At 48.5% G+C, this 17,458-nt stretch overlaps 1 protein-coding gene across 1 annotated transcript in view; it reads right to left on the bottom strand.

Annotated features, from left to right (window-relative positions):
- Nucleotides 1-1,260: 1,260 nt before the first annotated feature.
- Nucleotides 1,261-17,458, bottom strand: part of LOC149343519 (uncharacterized) — a 32,987-nt gene continuing 16,789 nt past the window's right edge. Inside the window, exons 3-7 of the mRNA XM_089546987.1 lie at nucleotides 17,099-17,193; nucleotides 13,248-13,414; nucleotides 11,618-11,700; nucleotides 10,324-10,407; nucleotides 1,261-1,400 (exon numbers count right to left, since the gene is read on the bottom strand). Coding sequence (XP_089403113.1) covers nucleotides 1,261-1,400; nucleotides 10,324-10,407; nucleotides 11,618-11,700; nucleotides 13,248-13,414; nucleotides 17,099-17,193 — 569 coding nt within the window. The remainder of the gene's footprint in view (nucleotides 1,401-10,323; nucleotides 10,408-11,617; nucleotides 11,701-13,247; nucleotides 13,415-17,098; nucleotides 17,194-17,458) is intronic.

Genomic DNA, 17,458 nt, shown 5'->3' with positions numbered 1-17,458 from the left:
GCAGAACTTGAGGCATTCCGGGGCCTTGGTACGCAACCATCACAATCGCAATACAGGCACAGAATGGTCCAAAGGCCCCGCTTTCATGGCTCATTATGTTATCGACCAATACGAGCCTAGCTTTCTGACCGTATTGGTTCTTTTTTTGCTGTTTTTATTTAGCTGAACAAATACGGTGTTCTCAGGTTGTGATCGTTCCGGAATACGACCCCTGCGCTGCTGTCCAGATGTGTGAATTAGTGCGGAATCTTTTATGCATTAGAGGTTTCACTTCCAGGCGTCGTAAATGGTGCCACAGTAAGCGCTTCTGCTAAAATGGACTAGTGTTCTTCGCCAAAATAGCAACGCTCCAAGAAATAGGCTAGACAAGAGTTGACACTTATTAAGGCGGAAACTTTGGCTAGTTGGAAAGCATTTGGATTCATATTTGCTAGCGCTTAGTGAACACACGGGACAAGAACACAAATACACAGGTCAGACGCTAGTCACAGGACTAGCGTCTGTCCTGTGTATTTGTGTTCTTGTCCCGTGTGTTCACTAAGCGCTAGCAAATATGAATCCAAATGCTAGACAAGATGCTCGTTGGTGGCTTTTTATTCCTTTTCGATCTTATCCTTATCGTTAAACTCAATATTTCTCTGTGCCACATTTTCCAGCTCCCACAACTATGCAACAACTGCATGAGTTCAGCTTAGAAGTAAAAAAAACCTGAAGAGAATCTCGCTACTTTGAAATCGGAGTGAAAGCACGGATTTGTGCTACGTAGACGATGACGGTAAGTTGGCAGTGCCGCGGGACGGAGCAGATGGAGGTTGATGATGACGACGCTCTCCAATGCACAGTGCCAGAGCGTGGGGCAGTTTAACACGAAGCGTGCGGACTGCGGCGAAAGCCTAGTATTTACTGCCTAGGCGACAGCCTAGTGGTCTCACTTAGCGCCTCTAAAAAGAGATCTGTACTCGCAGCCGCAGGTTGGGCTCCCAGTCATGGATATTGATTCAATTTCTTTTCTATGGTTTGACCCCTAATTCAGCTGAAGGTCAAAACTAGGCATTCGGTGATCGAAGCACGAGGTCCCGTACTGAAGCTTTCACTTAAAAAGTACGCACTTCACAGTGGGCCTCAGGTTTTTGCGGTGATCCAGGGTGGCGGCGATACTCGGCTCTCGATGACTTGCTGAGAAGCGAGGAGCCATTAAATAATAGTTCTCACAAAAATGCACTGATAATCGCTGTCGCAGCAACCAGTCGTATTTAGGCTTCACTTTATTTGAATTTTATCCCTGCAGAACTCCTCGTCGTACTTTAAGAACTTTTTGGGGCCGCATAATAGATCGTAAATGAAGAAGCATGCGCTGCTGATGTTGTGCAGACCATCCAAGGTGACCCACTTGTCGCACCCTGCGTGGGAACGGAGGGAAAGTGTAGTGACATATTCTTTGAGGATATAGGTACAAAGAATGATTGGATATAATATGCCGCGTTATTCTTTTTTAAAGATTGACATGTATGACCTCTTCGGTCAATACGACTATGTCGTCACCTGCAAAGCCGATTAGGTCCACCCAGCCAACATTTATGTTCTTCGGACAGCATTGCTCTTTCTCTGCTCGGGATGTACAGTTAATGGAGGCGGCTTTTTTCCTTCCTCAGCCCTTCAACCCGAAGCATGCACCATCACGTTTCATGCTGTCTTCAGAGGAGAGAACACTTGGATGCTACGCTCATCAGATCTGAAAAACAGGTCGCCAATTCAGTACCGCGCTTGCGTTAATTTTTCAACAGCGGCCGCCACTCTAAGGTATGCGCAGACGAAGTGCCCGATTACTTTCAGAGTTGTGATACGGCATATAATGAGGCTATCATTTGAACTTTTTACGTGGATTTTTGGTGACCCTCATGTTTGTCTTTTGTTGCATATATCTAGTTTCTTCCACAAAGCTTTCTTTTTACCTGGGATATTCAGGTTTCATTCACGTCTAAGTGCCTGCTCAGTCCTGAAGCGAGTTTCACAGCCTGTAGCTTTTGTAATCTCTCAGGGTGCAACTGTTTCCAAATATGCAAAACATATCTCCTCATACTAAAACACTCCAAATGGTCGCAGCCGTTCAGTACAGAGATAAACGAATGTCAATTTAACATACATACTCGGAATTTCGGCTAGTGTTTATGCTTACATCCTACTGCAGAACCTGAGGGACACTTAAGTTCTGCCTACAGGGTACCATGCGATAGATTTGTAAGTGTAGAGGGCATCACTACAACTTGAAGTAAGTATAATTTAGAAATGAGTAAAATTTAAACATACCACGGTAAATTATATTACTCGGAAGACTGCCGGGCGAACACAGGCCGCGACGGACTGCGATACTGCCAGGGGAGAAAAGTGATTAATTGAATCACGGTCACTGCGCGGGCTCGGCGCAAACACAGACAGCACCGAGCAGCGCCTCCCTTTCGTCGTGCAAGGCGTTGGCACCGGCGTCAACCCTACTGTAGCTCTGGCGCAGCGGCGTTCCGCGGCGCCTTTTTTTTCTGGTGGCCGTCGCATGCCGGCGCCACTGCACCGGTCGGTTACACCAAACGGCCAACCTACCAATCCAAAATTTTTACACGGCAGCTTTTTCTCTCACAGCCAGCGCAGGGTGAACGCCGATGACGCCGGATTTTTAGCATAACGGGGTCCTTAAAGCTATCAGCTTATTATAAGTGCCAATGAAAAAATAAATGGCTGTGTGGGGCGTTTTTTGAGATAGAGATGAACGGACAAAAATGTGCTACAGCGAAAAGCGAAGCTGTGGGAGTAAAGTGAACATACTACTTTAGGGGTCCTGGCCGGTTGTTGCTAAAACTTTTGCAGTGCTAAGCTTTTCATCCAATTAATGTACAATGGGCAGACCACCTTCCAAAAACGCAAATTTTAAAGTTTAGAACAGTATGTTAGAGAATGACACAATAAGTGCAAGGGCCGCTTAGAATTCATCGTTGGCGCCGGTGAGATGCGCTGTACATGATCCCTGTAATTGTCTGAGGGGTTGCCACCGCAACAAAATAGCGAATTCTCTCTGCAATCAAGTGTGACGTTCCGTGCGTGAGCTACCAGGGCCCATATCTTCGGCGGAATCTTCTCTGTGCTGAACCGTCCTACTCCCTTGTCTCCCCTTAAACGGTCCGCGTTCGGCGACGCCGCGTAGACGGAGGCCCCAGCGGCGGCAAAGCCACTGAAGGGGTACGGTCCGCGTTCGGCGGCGCCGCGTTGACGGAGCCCCCAGCGGCGGCAAGCCACTGAAGGGGTACAATGGTACAAAGGCGCCGGCGGGAGGGAAAGCCAGCCCAATTAGGCTGCCTGGCCGTACAAGGACACAGGAGAGGCTGACAACCCGACAAGAGAAGAAAGCTGCCGGCGGGAGACAAACGACATTCCAACGAGGGAGGTCGGGGGTGCCGCGGCGCCGCTGTGGAAAGGAGGAAGCAAGAAACCATCCAGCCTGGGAGACAGGAGATCGGGTGTGGCCGGCGGAGCAGATATAGCTGGCGAGTGCGGACGAAAGGCACGCTCAGGACGAGATCGTTCACAAAAAAGGGTCCTTCAGCGCCGAAGCCGGACGGCGCGCAGCTTCTGCCAGCAACCGACGGATCGCAACTCCGGAGACCATCCATCGCCCCCATGACGGCGTCGCCACGTAAGCTCGGACACCCCAGCCTCTGATGTACAATGTATAATTATTGATTACATCATTTTGTTTAAACTGAGCCATACGGTGTCTTCTTGCCTCTCCGTCCCGTGTGGACCTGCGCATTATGTGGGGTCGTCACACTGGTGTCAGAAGTGGGGTCTCAAAAGCAAATGTCCTCTGAATGCTGCGACATTCATGACTTCAAAATTGTAATGAAAGGGGAATCACGGGACTGATTGTGGGACTTTGACCCCCATTTGAGAGGCTTGAGGCACCGGAGGGCTGGAGAAAAAAAAAATGTCTGTAACTGACGGAGCTCCCACTCCACAGCCGTCGCTCGGAGCAAGCATGCTGGCATTAGGAAGCGTCATTCCGACGTTTACGGCGGATAAGACAGGGGTTCCAATCTGCGATTTCTTTTCCATGCTAGAAGAGATTGGGAAAATGGGGGGATGGTCCGATGCTCAAATGCTGGGAATGGCGAGGTGTAAGATGGCAGGAGCTGCTCATGATTTTGCTTGGCGAGACGAAAAAGTAAAATCCACAAAATCATTTGCGGAATTTAAGAAGCTCGCGTTCGAGCATTTCGACACTGAACCACGTCATGTGCGGGTACAGAGGTTCCGTGACGCCGGACAGATGGTAGGGGAGGACGTGCGAACGTTTGCGTCGCGGCTTCAGCGCCTAGCGCGCGATACGCTGAGTAGGGAGGAGGAAGGAGACCAGCTAAAGAAGAAATACGCGGAGGATCTACTTAAAGAGGAAATGACCGCTTTGTTTGTGGCTGGTCTGCAAGACACCGTGCGCCGGTTCGTGCTCTCGCGCAAGCCGAGCAATTTCGACCAAGCCGTGGCGGCCGCTTTGGATGAGGAACGAAATGAGGCGCTAACGGCGGCCGCAGCGAGAGTTCGCGTCATGGAGAGAGCGGTGCCCAACCCTGAGGTTGCTCTCTTGACAGAGCTGTTAGATCGCTTAGAGCAGCTGCTATCTCAGCAGGTGGAACGCCAGGTTGAAGCGGGCGCTCAACGGCGCACATTCGCTGGAAACCGGAGACCGCCACAAAGCTACAGGCGCGGTATGCGAGATTTTGAAGAAATCGTGTGCTTCGCGTGCCAGGGTCGCGGACACATCGCAAGGTTCTGCCCAAACGTGCGCCGTGGGGAGCCACAAAGAGAAGCAGGCGAGACACGCCCTAAGCAAGCCTACAGCGAGGCTCCAGATACAGGGACAAAAAACTAGGTTGTCCTCCCCATCCTGATGAGTGTGGGGAGGGAGCAGTGGGTAATGAGGTGGTGGTGGTTTGTGTGGCCGACGAGGCATGCCCTGTTGTGCGTTGCAAGTTAAACGGTTGTTGCATGGAATTGTTGATAGACACGGGGTCAAAGGTGACCTTGCTTAAGGAAAGCAGCTTTAACACGCTTCGAAGGATAGGGGATCGCGAGGTGTTGGAAGCGTCTGGTGGTATGGCAACCAAATTTGTAGGCATAACGGGGGATCCTCTTGGCATAAGTGGGCTCTACCGGTTACACTTCACTCTCGGCGGAATTGCATTGGAGCACCCCTGCTACGTATGCCCGGACACGGTGTCTCTGCCAAACGGAGTGTCAGGTATATTAGGGCAGGATTTTTTGAGAAAAGGGAAGGTAGTAGTCTCATTCTCTGAAGAAGAAGTTAATGCGGGGGGCTCAAAAGTTCCGTTTTTGAACAGGAGCAGGGCTGAGATTCGCAGTACCGATATTGACACCCGTCAAACATTGGGATCATTAAAGAAGGTATATTCGCGGGTTGCCGTAAAGCTGGTCGATGAGGCGGTCGTCCTTCCGTGGTCGGAGCACATTTTGTACGCTTATGTGCCTGCACATGTAGAGAGCGGCGCCGTGGGAGTGCTTGAACCGGTCGACTCTCTTAGTAATGGCCTGAAGGCGGCCGCGTGCCTCGTGACTGTTAATGACGCCCACAGAGTGCCCCTACGGGTGGTTAACTGTAGCCAGCAGCCACTGAGCCTTCCCAAGAACAAAACATTGGCTTTCTTCACCTCTGCGATAGAGAAACGTGAGCCCACCGATACGGTACTCGCAACTGTGGAGCATGCTAGTCCTTCGGCTCCTCTAAATGCGTTGTTCGATCTTTCCCACGTAAAATCCAGGGAGAGGGAGGCTCTGGCTGGTTTGCTGAACGACTACTCAGAGGTGTTCGCCGCGTCCAACCTGCATTTGTGCTGCTGTGGCGTTATAAAGCACAGGATAGAAACCGGCACTTCATCGCCCGTTTACCAACGTGCGTACAGGATTCCTTACTCCCAACGTGAGGAGATGGAGCGGCAGGTGCAGGACCTTATTGATCGCGGCATTGTCGAACACTCAAAGTCACCATGGGGAGCACCGGCACTATTGGTGGAAAAGCCAGATGGCTCGTATCGATTGGTGGTGGACTACCGCAAACTAAATGCCGTAACTCGCATCGATCCATACCCCATTCCCAATATACAGGAGACGCTTTCTCAGCTGGGCTCTGCCAGTTACGGTAGTGGACATGGCGGCGGGATTCTGGCAGATAGCAATGGATCCGGCAGATGCTGAGAAAACGGCATTCAACACGCCCTCAGGGCACTATGAATGGAAAAGAATGCCGATGGGTCTGGTCAACAGCCCTGCTGTCTGGCAGAGAACCGCTGATGTTATGCTGGCGGGTCTTCTGGGGAAGCTGTGCTTCGTGTATATGGATGACATAATCATATACAGTGACAGTTTTGAGAACCACTTGCGCGATATTGAGCAGGTTTTGGTACGACTAAGAGGAGCTGGTCTCAAGCTGAAGCCTTCTAAGTGCCAATTCCTCAAAAACGAGGTGAAATACCTCGGGCACGTTGTTTCAGCTGACGGCGTGCGACCGGACCCTGAGAAACTAAGGTGTGTCTCGGATTTTCCATCTCCGACTAGTGTCCGCCAGGTCCGGCAGTTTCTCGGCCTGATCGGTTACTACCGAAGGCACATAGAGGAGTTCGCCAAGCTCGCTAAGCCGCTCACTGCCTTAACAGCCAAAAATGTCGCCTTTCGCTGGTGCAAAAACGAGGAGGATGCTTTTGGGGCCCTGAAGAGGAAGCTAATGAGTGCACCGCTGTTGCGCCACCCGGATTTTAATTTGCCCTTCGTTTTGGCCACAGATGCGTCAAAGTTCGCAGTTGGTGCTGTGTTATCTCAGGTTATCGAGGGCAAAGAACATCCCGTGGCTTTTGCTACCCGACAGCTGAGCCCCACAGAGCAGAAGTACGGAGCTACAGAAAGGGAGTGCCTCGCCGTTGTCTGGGCAGTAAAGCACTTCAGATGCTACCTTTACGGCCGCCAATTCAAGCTAGTCACAGACTGCCATCCTCTGAAAAGGGTGATGAGTGTCAGGGACCCTAGCTCGCGACTCGCTAGATGGAATCTACAGCTGCAGGAATACTGCTTTGAGGTGGAGCACAAGTCAGGAAAGACACATCTGAATGCTGATGCGCTCAGCCGTACAGCTGCCGTGTCGGCTATAGATGAGTTTGTCCCCGTAGTCGACCCCGCCGAATTACGCACAGAGCAGTGCAAAGATCCTGACCTGAAGCGAATAATCGAAAGCTTAGAGGGCGCACCATCTCACCCCGAACAGCTAGGTTATTTCATTGGCAAAGACGGCACCCTGTGTCGGCGCACGAGGCCAACCAGGAAAGGGAGACCAGAACCGCTTGGGAGAGAGTCGTCATACCTCGGTCGTGGACAGAAAGGGTTCTTCGCGCGTTCCACGATGCACCGTGCGCCGGTCATTTTGGCGTAGCGAAGACACGCAGGCGCGTCGAGTGTTTGTACTTTTGGAGTGGCATGCGACAGGATGTTAGAGACTACTGTGCGAAGTGTCATTCCTGTCTCGAAAGAAAAACACCCAAGGGGCGCAGGCCAGCACCAATTCAGCCGGTCCCTGAGGTTTCGGCTCCTTTCGAGCGGACAGGTATGGATATAATGGGCCCATTGCCCACGACCACTTCTGGAAACAGGTACATTTTAGTATTTGTCGATCACCTTTCAAAATACGCGGAAGCGGTAGCACTCCCAGATCAGAAAGCAGACACGGTTGCAAGAGCATTTGTCGAACAGATCGTGCTCCGACATGGATCTCCGAGGCAACTCTTGACAGATCGGGGAACGAACTTCGTGTCGCAGCTAATGCGGAGAGTTTGCGAGCTGGTTAAGATCACTAAGAAGCAGACAACACCGTACCATCCGGCTTGCAACGGCTCGGTGGAGCGACTGAACCAAACCGTGGCCGGGTTCCTGTCGCATTTTGTTTCGCGCGACCAGCGGGACTGGGACTTGTGGCTCCCGTATGCAATGTTTGCCTACAATTCCGCAGCACACGAGAGCACGGGCGAATCGCCATTCTTTCTTCTCTACGGCCGAGACCCGGACCAGCCTAGTGAAGTGCCAGAGGGCCCCCGTCGTGTCCCATACGCTTCACTGGACGACTGTAAGGTTGAGCTAGAATCGCGCTTGCAAGTGGCGAGGGACATCGCAAAGGAGGCCTTAAAGAAGGCGGCGAAACGCAGGAAGGAGGTGCACGATCGCGGTGCTAGAGACGCGCAATTTGATGTGGGGGACAGCGTGTACATCGAAAACTGCCAAAGACAGATTGGGTTGGCTCGTAAGTTCCAGACGAGGTGGAGAGGACCGTACGAGGTTGTCGAGAAGCTTTCTCCGGTAAACTTTAGGGTCCGAGACGTGAACCGCCGCTTGATAAGGATACACGCAAATCGCCTCAAGTCGGCACCGGTTCAGTATTCACGAAATGAGGAGGGGGAAAGCGCAGATTTTGATGGGGACCGAAGTGAAGCGGTGCGCGCAGATTGTTCGCAAGAAACGCCCTCTCCTGCATTTGTTCGGCAAGCGCCAGAGGTTACGGCAGGAATGCCACCGGATTTACTTAATGCATTGCTGGAGGAAGAAGCGCGCGAGGTTGCCGCGCAGATAACGCCAAGAGAGGCTCCTGCCACGAGCCCTCGCGAGTCTCAAAGCAGACAAGGGGTCACAGAATTACTTGGTACGACTCATGAACGCCGATATCCGCTTCGAAATCGGAAAGCTAAGTCGGACTAATGGCGTAAACAGAGCGGAGTTGGGGACTGGTTAAGACTGTGTAATGCTGCAGCTCATAACATTGCTATGTGCTTATGTGTTAAAATATCGGAGTTGCTAGTTAAGCCTTTCTGTCATTAAGTAACACTTTTACACAGGATGCAGAACATGCCCGACTTCCTTTCGTTATCTATATATTTTTTTGTCTGTGCCGTGATTGTGCTGGAAGTGGGAGCTCCTTTGTAACTGTGGTAAATTTATTTCGTCCAGTTTGGACTAGCAAGGAGAGGCTTGGGTGCTGAGTTTCATGTTTGTCTGTGAAAGAAGATCAGTGCTGCCCCTGGAGACGCCAGTTATGACAGCTGCGGCATATGGTGCAGTGCAGTGGTGTTGTGTGCAGCGAAAAGTGTTTTGTCGGACGGAATGTGCGAGGCGATTCAGAAAAAGAAGGGGAGCTGCCTGGACTCAAATGTTCGGAGAACATTCTTCTGGAGGGTGAGCGAGTGTGACGTTCCGTGCGTGAGCTACCAGGGCCCATATCTTCGGCGGAATCTTCTCTGTGCTCAACCGTCCTACTCCCTTGTCTCCCCTTAAACGGTCCGCGTTCGGCGACGCCGCGTAGACGGAGCCCCCAGCGGCGGCAAAGCCACTGAAGGGGTACGGTCCGCGTTCGGCGGCGCCGCGTTGACGGAGCCCCCAGCGGCGGCAAGCCACTGAAGGGGTACAATGGTACAAAGGCGCCGGCGGGAGGGAAAGCCAGCCCAATTAGGCTGCCTGGCCGTACAAGGACACAGGAGAGGCTGACAACCCGACAAGAGAAAAAAGCTGGCGGCGGGAGACAAACGACATTCCAACGAGGGAGGTCGGGCGTGCCGCGGCGCCGCCGTGGAAAGGAGGAAGCAAGAAACCATCCAGCCTGGGAGACAGGAGATCGGGTGTGGCCGGCGGAGCAGATATAGCTGGCGAGTGCGGACGAAAGGCACGCTCAGGACGAGATCGTTCACAAAAAAGGGTCCTTCAGCGCCGAAGCCGGACGGCGCGCAGCTTCTGCCAGCAACCGACGGATCGCAACTCCGGAGACCATCCATCGCCCCCATGACGGCGTCGCCACGAAAGCTCGGACACCCCAGCCTCTGATGTACAATGTATAATTATTGATTACATCATTTTGTTTAAACTGAGCCATACGGTGTCTTCTTGCCTCTCCGTCCCGTGTGGACCTGCGCATTATGTGGGGTCGTCACACAAGTGATGAATCCAAACGTTTGAGGGAAAAAAAATGAAGTAAACGTGTCCCATTTGGCGGGTCAGTGACGTGAGTTACTACTAGTAAAACAAAAATGCGCTCAAAGTACCATACGTGCTCTTTATTAGGTTTTGGGGGACAAAACCAAATTTTGCGGCCGGTAAAAAGAACACGTCTTTACATAGACCAATTCACTTGAATGGATCAAATTTCTTCTCTCTGAGCATAAAAATGCACCAGAAGCAGATTTGAAAGATCGTAGTATTACTTCACCTTCTTGGAGAGAACTTGAAACAACTACTCACCGTTGCTGCGTTGTGGCGACCGCAGTATGTCGCAGTTGCGATACTCTGAAACCATGAACGGGTAGTAGACGGAGACTAGCTTGTCTGCAAAAAAGAATAAAAATATACAATCATTGCTACTAGAAAACAGTTTGCATTACCAAGGTTCTTATTTTATCGAAAACGTTCCTACCAATGAAAAGGAATAGAAAATATTTTTAAAAATGCTTGCCATTTATATTGTAATATTTAGTTTTTCTTGCGTCGAGTGTGTCACAATCACCTGCTTATTTAAAACGTCGTCAGGAGTGAGAGACCAGTAAGTTTATTCAGTGCACGCGTACTAGCCTTGAGAATGTTGCCAACATGCCTTCATTCAAGGGGGCTGTTCTTGTTACATGGTTCTCAGTTATTGCGCTGCAAAGCATCACAATATAGCGGTTAAAAAACAAAAATGTACCGTCAGATGGAAGTAAACGTGAACAAGAACTGTCGGTTTAGAACCTCAAGCATAGATCTTATGAGTCGTTTGTGTTTTTTTTTTCTTCAAGGTGATGGTGGCGATGTCCTCGCTAGTTAGTTTTCTTCAGCAGTCTTCACGAATTATATTGCAATATATTGGACGCCTTCTTTCTACTTACGTGAACTTTGTGCTCACTTTCATATGGTTATGTACCCTCGGAAACGTAGCAGTGTAGACTCTCTAAGCGCTTTTTCGTCCTATCAGGGACGAACTGTCTCTGTCACAACCTTTAGTCCTTTTTGGGTTTCAACGTTATTCTGCTACGAATCATCTCTTTCGGCTCAACTGTTCGTCCAAGTGAGCAACGTAGGAGAGCGACAGTTCGTGCGAAGACAGAAGTAATAGACAGATATGCGCTGCTCGCGTTTGCGTTGGCAGAGCAATAGGCAGCCTGTATTCTATAGGTTCATTGGCGTTGGCGTTGACAACGCTCTAGACTGTTGATTTTCAGGAATGTAAATGCGCATAATTGGCTCCCTGCATCTGTGTACACCTCAATCGTGCTTTCAGGTACGTGGCTGTAGTGCCCACCTGCAAAAAAAATGTTTTCGCACAATACTACGTTCTTGACAACACTAGACTGCCCGAAACTCTCTTTTTTTTGCAGGTGGATACTTCTGTCCCGTGGTCAGCGCTACCTGAATGTGTCATTGATAACTTCCTAATCGAACAGCTCTGCTTCATCGCTGAACAGAAGTGGGCATAATTGCGCCAGACCTAATAGCAAACGGCAGCCAGAGTCAGACCTTCCATCACGTGAATGCAATGCACTGATTCCTAACAACACGTTACCTTTGTACGGGGAGACAGCCATGGCATTTGGAACCGTGTAGCCTTCAGTTGCTTCAGGTGTTAGGTACAGGGTGTTGTTCACTCTGGAAAAAAATTTTTTTTCGGTCACCAAGCTGTCCCCATGAGATGACCGCTCATCAAGAACGGGGCACAGCTTTCACCAAAGCGGACAAGATTGATTTAGCGACTTTTGAATACAAACGGCGAGAGCTGCGACGTTCTGGGTTCAAACTTCTGCACTAAAAAGCAAGAAGTATGGTGTCACGAATAGGTTCGGTTTATTTATGGAGCTGGTTGTGTCTTTATCAGAAACTGAGACTCGTTTCATTTCTTCCTGTTACTTTTTGTGCCAAGTCCTTCTTTCTTGCTTCTTTTCATCTTGCTCCCTTTGGTTCTTTAGGTGCGAGAGCCCTACTTCGCAAAGTAAAACTGGCTAACCGGTCATTGTCTACCTCTACATTGAAGGTGACCTTAGGAACACCATAAAAATAAAGAAATGCAATACACCCTACACTGGAATTCAAACCTGCGGTGGTGCCAACACCGCAGCTGCGCTGGCCACTGCGCTCTCACCACTTTTTTTGTGGTATTTGTTCTACATCGTTATATACAGAAAGGATATGAATATCGAACTACTATGAAACTAAAATTTACGCTTAGAGCTATGCGACAGTAGTGAATTAAAGATGAGCGCTACATGCGGTGGCGTGGACGACGTTCGGGCAGAAACACGGAACTAGAGCAATCCGGGTTGGTGTTGACAACTTTGCTGCAGAAACGCAGCACAAGAGAATAGGCTGCCAGCGGACATTGCGTAAATTGGCATTAATGATGACAAAGTTGCAGAGGAGCATAACTGCATCCCTGTGTCAGTGGGCCTCTCAATCGCGCTTTCAGGATCGTGTCGGTGGTGTCCATGAGCAAAAAATTGCGCTTTCGGACAATATTTCGCGCTTAGCAATGCTAAACCACCTGCCATTTTCTTTTCGTTTATTTACACCACCTCACAAAAATCACAAAGCTGTTTCTCCCAACAAATAACATTGTACGTTGCGCTGCTTACTCAAGATTTTGTGTACTTTCGTACCGAACAACTCTGTAGAAAATAATTGTAATATTTCAATATAACAAATATGTCTGCAGATCTCCCTTCAGCACGCTTGAATGTTTTCGCTATAAACGTTTTGGCTATCCGCAAAAGCCATGCTCATTGTCTTTCGGTGGCAGTCTTAACTGCTTGATGTGAGCGATGCAAATGCTATTAAAGGAAAATTTAAAGGAAAATTAAAGGAAAGGAAAAGAAGGGATCATTACCTTCAGTATCTATATATGTCAATGCCTAGCAGTTTTCAATATTCAAAACTTTTGTCGAACAATGTGAGTGAGAAGCTCTTGGAGAAGCTTTTGGAGTGAGAAGCTCTCAAGTGAAGGGCTTTACCTTTGGTAATAAATGAATTTTATTATCTCTCTCTCCCCTTCAGTGCTCTTAGGACTGACTTGTTTTTGAGTGTTCAAAAGACGTGGCCGTTCTAAAATGACGCGGCAGTATGCAAAAGTAGGACTGCCGCTCAAAAGTTGATCAATAAAGCTATCGCGAAGGCACGGAAGGAACTTTGAGTGGTGCACTTACATTTTCTTCGCTCCGTCGTTCCAGTAATACGTTTCAGCGACCGCATATTTTTCTTCCGTGTTCCATTCGTAGTTCCTGCCATGGAAGCATCGGCCATTCCAGCCGACTAAGGGGTCATGTTCGTACGACCTCTGGTAAAGCACGAACACGGAGTCTTGAAAAAACGTCTGCACGACAAGCACATTACCATCGGTAGTTCTTGCACCTTTCAGGGGTAGAAAATTATGACTAAAGCTAAAAATGTACAGTCGGGGACAAAAGTCTCCGGACCACGTCTTCCTCTAACGAAGCCGGTAGCTCTCCTATTAATCGGCGGCTGGAGACCACACTTGTGGAGGTAAAAGTTAAATTTTTGTTCTTTCATCTCCACAAGTGCGGTCTCCAGCCGCTCTCTGATAGTAGAGCTACAAGCTCCGTTTGAGGAACACGTCGTCCGGAGACTTTTGTTTCCGGCTGTACTGCCCTGCTTTGCGCGCGCCGAAGAATTAGTTTTGTCCTCTAGTGTATTGGTAATAAAGCCGTTAACTATTTGCTAGCAACTTGCTAGCGAAACAGATTCCATGGGTTCCTCATCGCCACCATGAGACCGCCTTTTCCGAGGCCCGCAGTATTTGGGTTCATTTGTATGAATATTTCATGGACAAATGGAAATGTTACCGTGCACTGTGCGACCTTAAGAGATTTAACTGCGGAAAAGCGTACATTTTTCGCTTTAAAGAAGGGAAGAATTCGCCCGAATGCAAAGTTAAACTTACTTCTCTCGATACTCAAACAGATGAAGTTAGCAAATGATCGTCGAGGTGTCCGGCCGCGCAGCACTCGATCTCACAGAGCGACATTGCAAGATCACGTACTTCAAGATGGCCCTACAGCGGCTGCAGAAAGACTTCAACAGACGTTGTACGGGGGCTATTTGGTGTTACACTGCGCTGGCAAAGTGGTTTGGGCACTGCTGAGACATTTTAAGAAAAGTAGTTGTGTGCACCTTGTGCGCTCCTGTACTTTGTCCAGTAAATTCTGAAGCAGCGCACAGACTTCCTTACCATCACAACAGTTAGATGTGGCCGTCACATTTGCTCTCTACCTTTGTCGGTGAGCAGATAGATAGTGGCTTAGGTCCTGGCGTGTGCTCTTACGCTGGTTACTTGATGTGGCACGAAGTGCGGTCAGTGTATGAAACTTATTCGCAGTGTATTCGGGATTCCTGAGAAGCCGACAAATGAGTTCATTAAAAAGAGTTTATGCAAGCGGGTAGGACCCATGTGCAACGCACGTATGTAAAATGATTTCAGTCGGATGTGTGCCACCGTTTGCCATATGCCCCATTGTGTGGATGGTCGCAATCTGTCATCACCTCGGGCTACAAAGATCCGCTGTTTTATTTTTGTATGAGTACCAGTTCCAGGAGAAAAGATTTAAAAATGTACTGAAATTAAAATTTATGATAATAAGTTGATATGTGGCACTGTTGTATTCTAATTTCCAAATTCCACGTTCGGTGGTCTAAAGTTGAAATATGCCGCCTAAACCTAATATTGGAATACGTTGTTAATGCATTATTAACGATGTTTTAGGTGAGCAACTATTTATAAATAGAAAATTGCATCGTATTTCGGCGATTTCTGATGCAAACTGCGCAGCAAAGCCTGCCAATGCCAATATTCTGCGCGGTCCATGCAATACTTTGCTTGATAACACGCGCATGCCCAAAGCATTTTTAAAAATAGAATGGAGCCCAAGGGGCTTACTTTTGCCCCATGCTGTGCGGTGTTCATATATTGCAAGCGTTTCCATTTTCTTCAAATGGGAGCTAGTCTTGTTCTCACCCGATGATATTTAACACTGCCTCCGATGCACCAAAGGGTCCCTTATACGTGTTATCAGGAGACTGCTTCAGGCCCTATACTTTTGACATAGGCTGTACTCTGGAAATCAATTCGCTTAAGTGCTTTCCTGCCTTTTGCACGAAACGACCATCGCAGAGCTTGAGAGGAACCATGGTCCATCAGTGTAAGAGTCAATGTTGCAAGATTTTCTTTGTGGAGGGGTGACTGCGCCCTATGTTTCCAGAAGAGCTCAGGATTAAGCTAAGTACATTATATCTCCCTGCAAAGCTACCCTAAAGGTTATATTCCGTTCCAAGCGATCGAATGAAATTTCTACTGCAATGCTGAACGCCATCCATGCCGGAAATAAAAACTTGTTAGCTCCATCGAAGCCGGCGTTCAGAACATTCAGACTTTGCGACCAATCTAATGCTTGCTTACGCAGTAAATGGTGTTAGGCGCAGCGTCAATACTCAGTGCTTTACGTGGATGTCCTAACCTGCTACTCATTATGGTACATGCCGCGATCAGTGAAATCCCAACGCTATATCAGCCCATAGCCTCTAATAAAGCATGTTGGTTATAAAGGCTCTTGTCCAAGTTTATTAAATGTACTTACAACAAAACGCCGCAGATAAATTGCTTATGACATCCGCCATAAGCAAAGCAGGAATGTGCAGAAGACCGCTAAGTAGCACAAGAAGTTTAGGCCGCTGCGGTACTCTTAGAAAGGTGTGTAGGAGGCATTGAAGAAAGATTCTATTTATATCAGCAAGAGACCTCTGACATACTGGGAAAATTAGAGTTAAATGGCCTACGTGTGACGAAAATGCAGGCTGGTGAGCTGCAATCGTATGTTTATTTCGTACGTTTACGAGGAGTACCCCTTCACTGCTGAAGACCAAATAACAAGGACGAAAAAGACGACCTCTGCTTTTGCGTTCAAAACGGTAATGTAGATTTTGGGAAATAATTGCCGCGAAATTGTCGTCTTGTGCTGAAGCGCTTCTCCAGGTTCTAAAAAATCATTGTGGCAACCTCTAAAGGTGCATCTTCTTGTACGTTTACTTTGGATGGAACGTCTTAACTCTAACAAAATCCTCCGGCAAAACCCATTCTAACAAAACCCATTTCCGCTCTAGATTTCAATGGTTCAGCGCTTCCTCTCAGCTGAAACATGTAATAGGTGGAGAAAATCGCATTGGTGATTACGTATAAAACCATAAAAAGGTGGCAATTTTCACCACATAGACTTGACAAGGATTAGAAAGATCGCTACTCCTCGCTATCATTTAATAAGGATGTCTTCACTTGCCCAAGAGGTGCAATGATTAGAAAATATCATTTTGTGTAGTAAGAAGTAAACCTATTATCGAAGCTCTCGATAATAAAACCAACAAATTTCTCCTCCAGTTACCACACCCACGAAAGCAAAATGCAGCTGCCAAATATATTTTGAGCGCATGCCGGCTTTTTCAGTGGACAGCTATAGGTTGTCAGCAATCTGTATAAGAATATCGCTTGCTTATCTAGCATTTCATATAATAGAGATGCGGGTGTAATATTTAAGGGGTCATGTTGTGCGTAGCCCGATTCTACAGAGATATCGTGTTCATTTCGATGACTGAATAATCAGTCGACAATAACTTAGCCGGTTAACTTAGCCTTTGCTGTGGGTTAGAAGTAGATTGGATAGCTAATTAAAGGGCCCTGCAGAAGCCAATTTCCTCCCGATTGTGACTATGATATCATTAACCCGCGTTTGTCCCTTGGGCCACTCTTCCCTTTTCTTGTCTCTTAAAGTCACACAAGAAAGCACTCGCATCGTTGTGTGCTGACGAATATAGATAAATGTACTGAGTAGTAGCTCAGAAATTCATCAATCCCGACTTTGGGTCGTTAAAACCCATAAAATCGCAAACCATCCCTCCGATGGACCACTTCTTTTTACAAGCGCGTTCCCTGCCTTCCAAGCATCTTGAAATGGAGAAAGGTAACTCTTCCTCTCTGGCAGTGTTGACGTACCGACTGCAAGGGCTGCAATGGCAAAGGTACCAGCGAAGTTGGCAAAGAAGCGAGCACTGAGAATGGTCTCTGTTCTTTTCTTTCAAAGCCACGACCTGCACAAAACAAGAAGAAAAAGTTGTAAAAGGTGAAACCTGCTGAGGCTCCCATCGGGGATGGCATTTTCTGGCCTTAAAAGGAAACCGAACAGGCTTTTAGAACGCAATAAGCCTTAAGGGATCAAATGTGTAGGATTCGCTGGTAAAGCATTCAAACTGTTTTTGGGCTATGGTGACGTAATTCTCTACTAAAACCGCGGCGGCATTCAGGCTTCTCTGCTGCGAACAGTGCCGGGTGGGGGAGGGGGGAGGGGGTTGCTGG

Source organism: Amblyomma mixtum, chromosome 5, assembly GCF_055824585.1.
Source record: "Amblyomma mixtum isolate Tamu chromosome 5, ASM5582458v1, whole genome shotgun sequence".
NCBI lineage: Eukaryota > Metazoa > Arthropoda > Arachnida > Ixodida > Ixodidae > Amblyomma > Amblyomma mixtum.
Note: the sequence above shows the minus strand (reverse complement) of the source record. Positions and strands in the feature narration are given on the sequence as shown.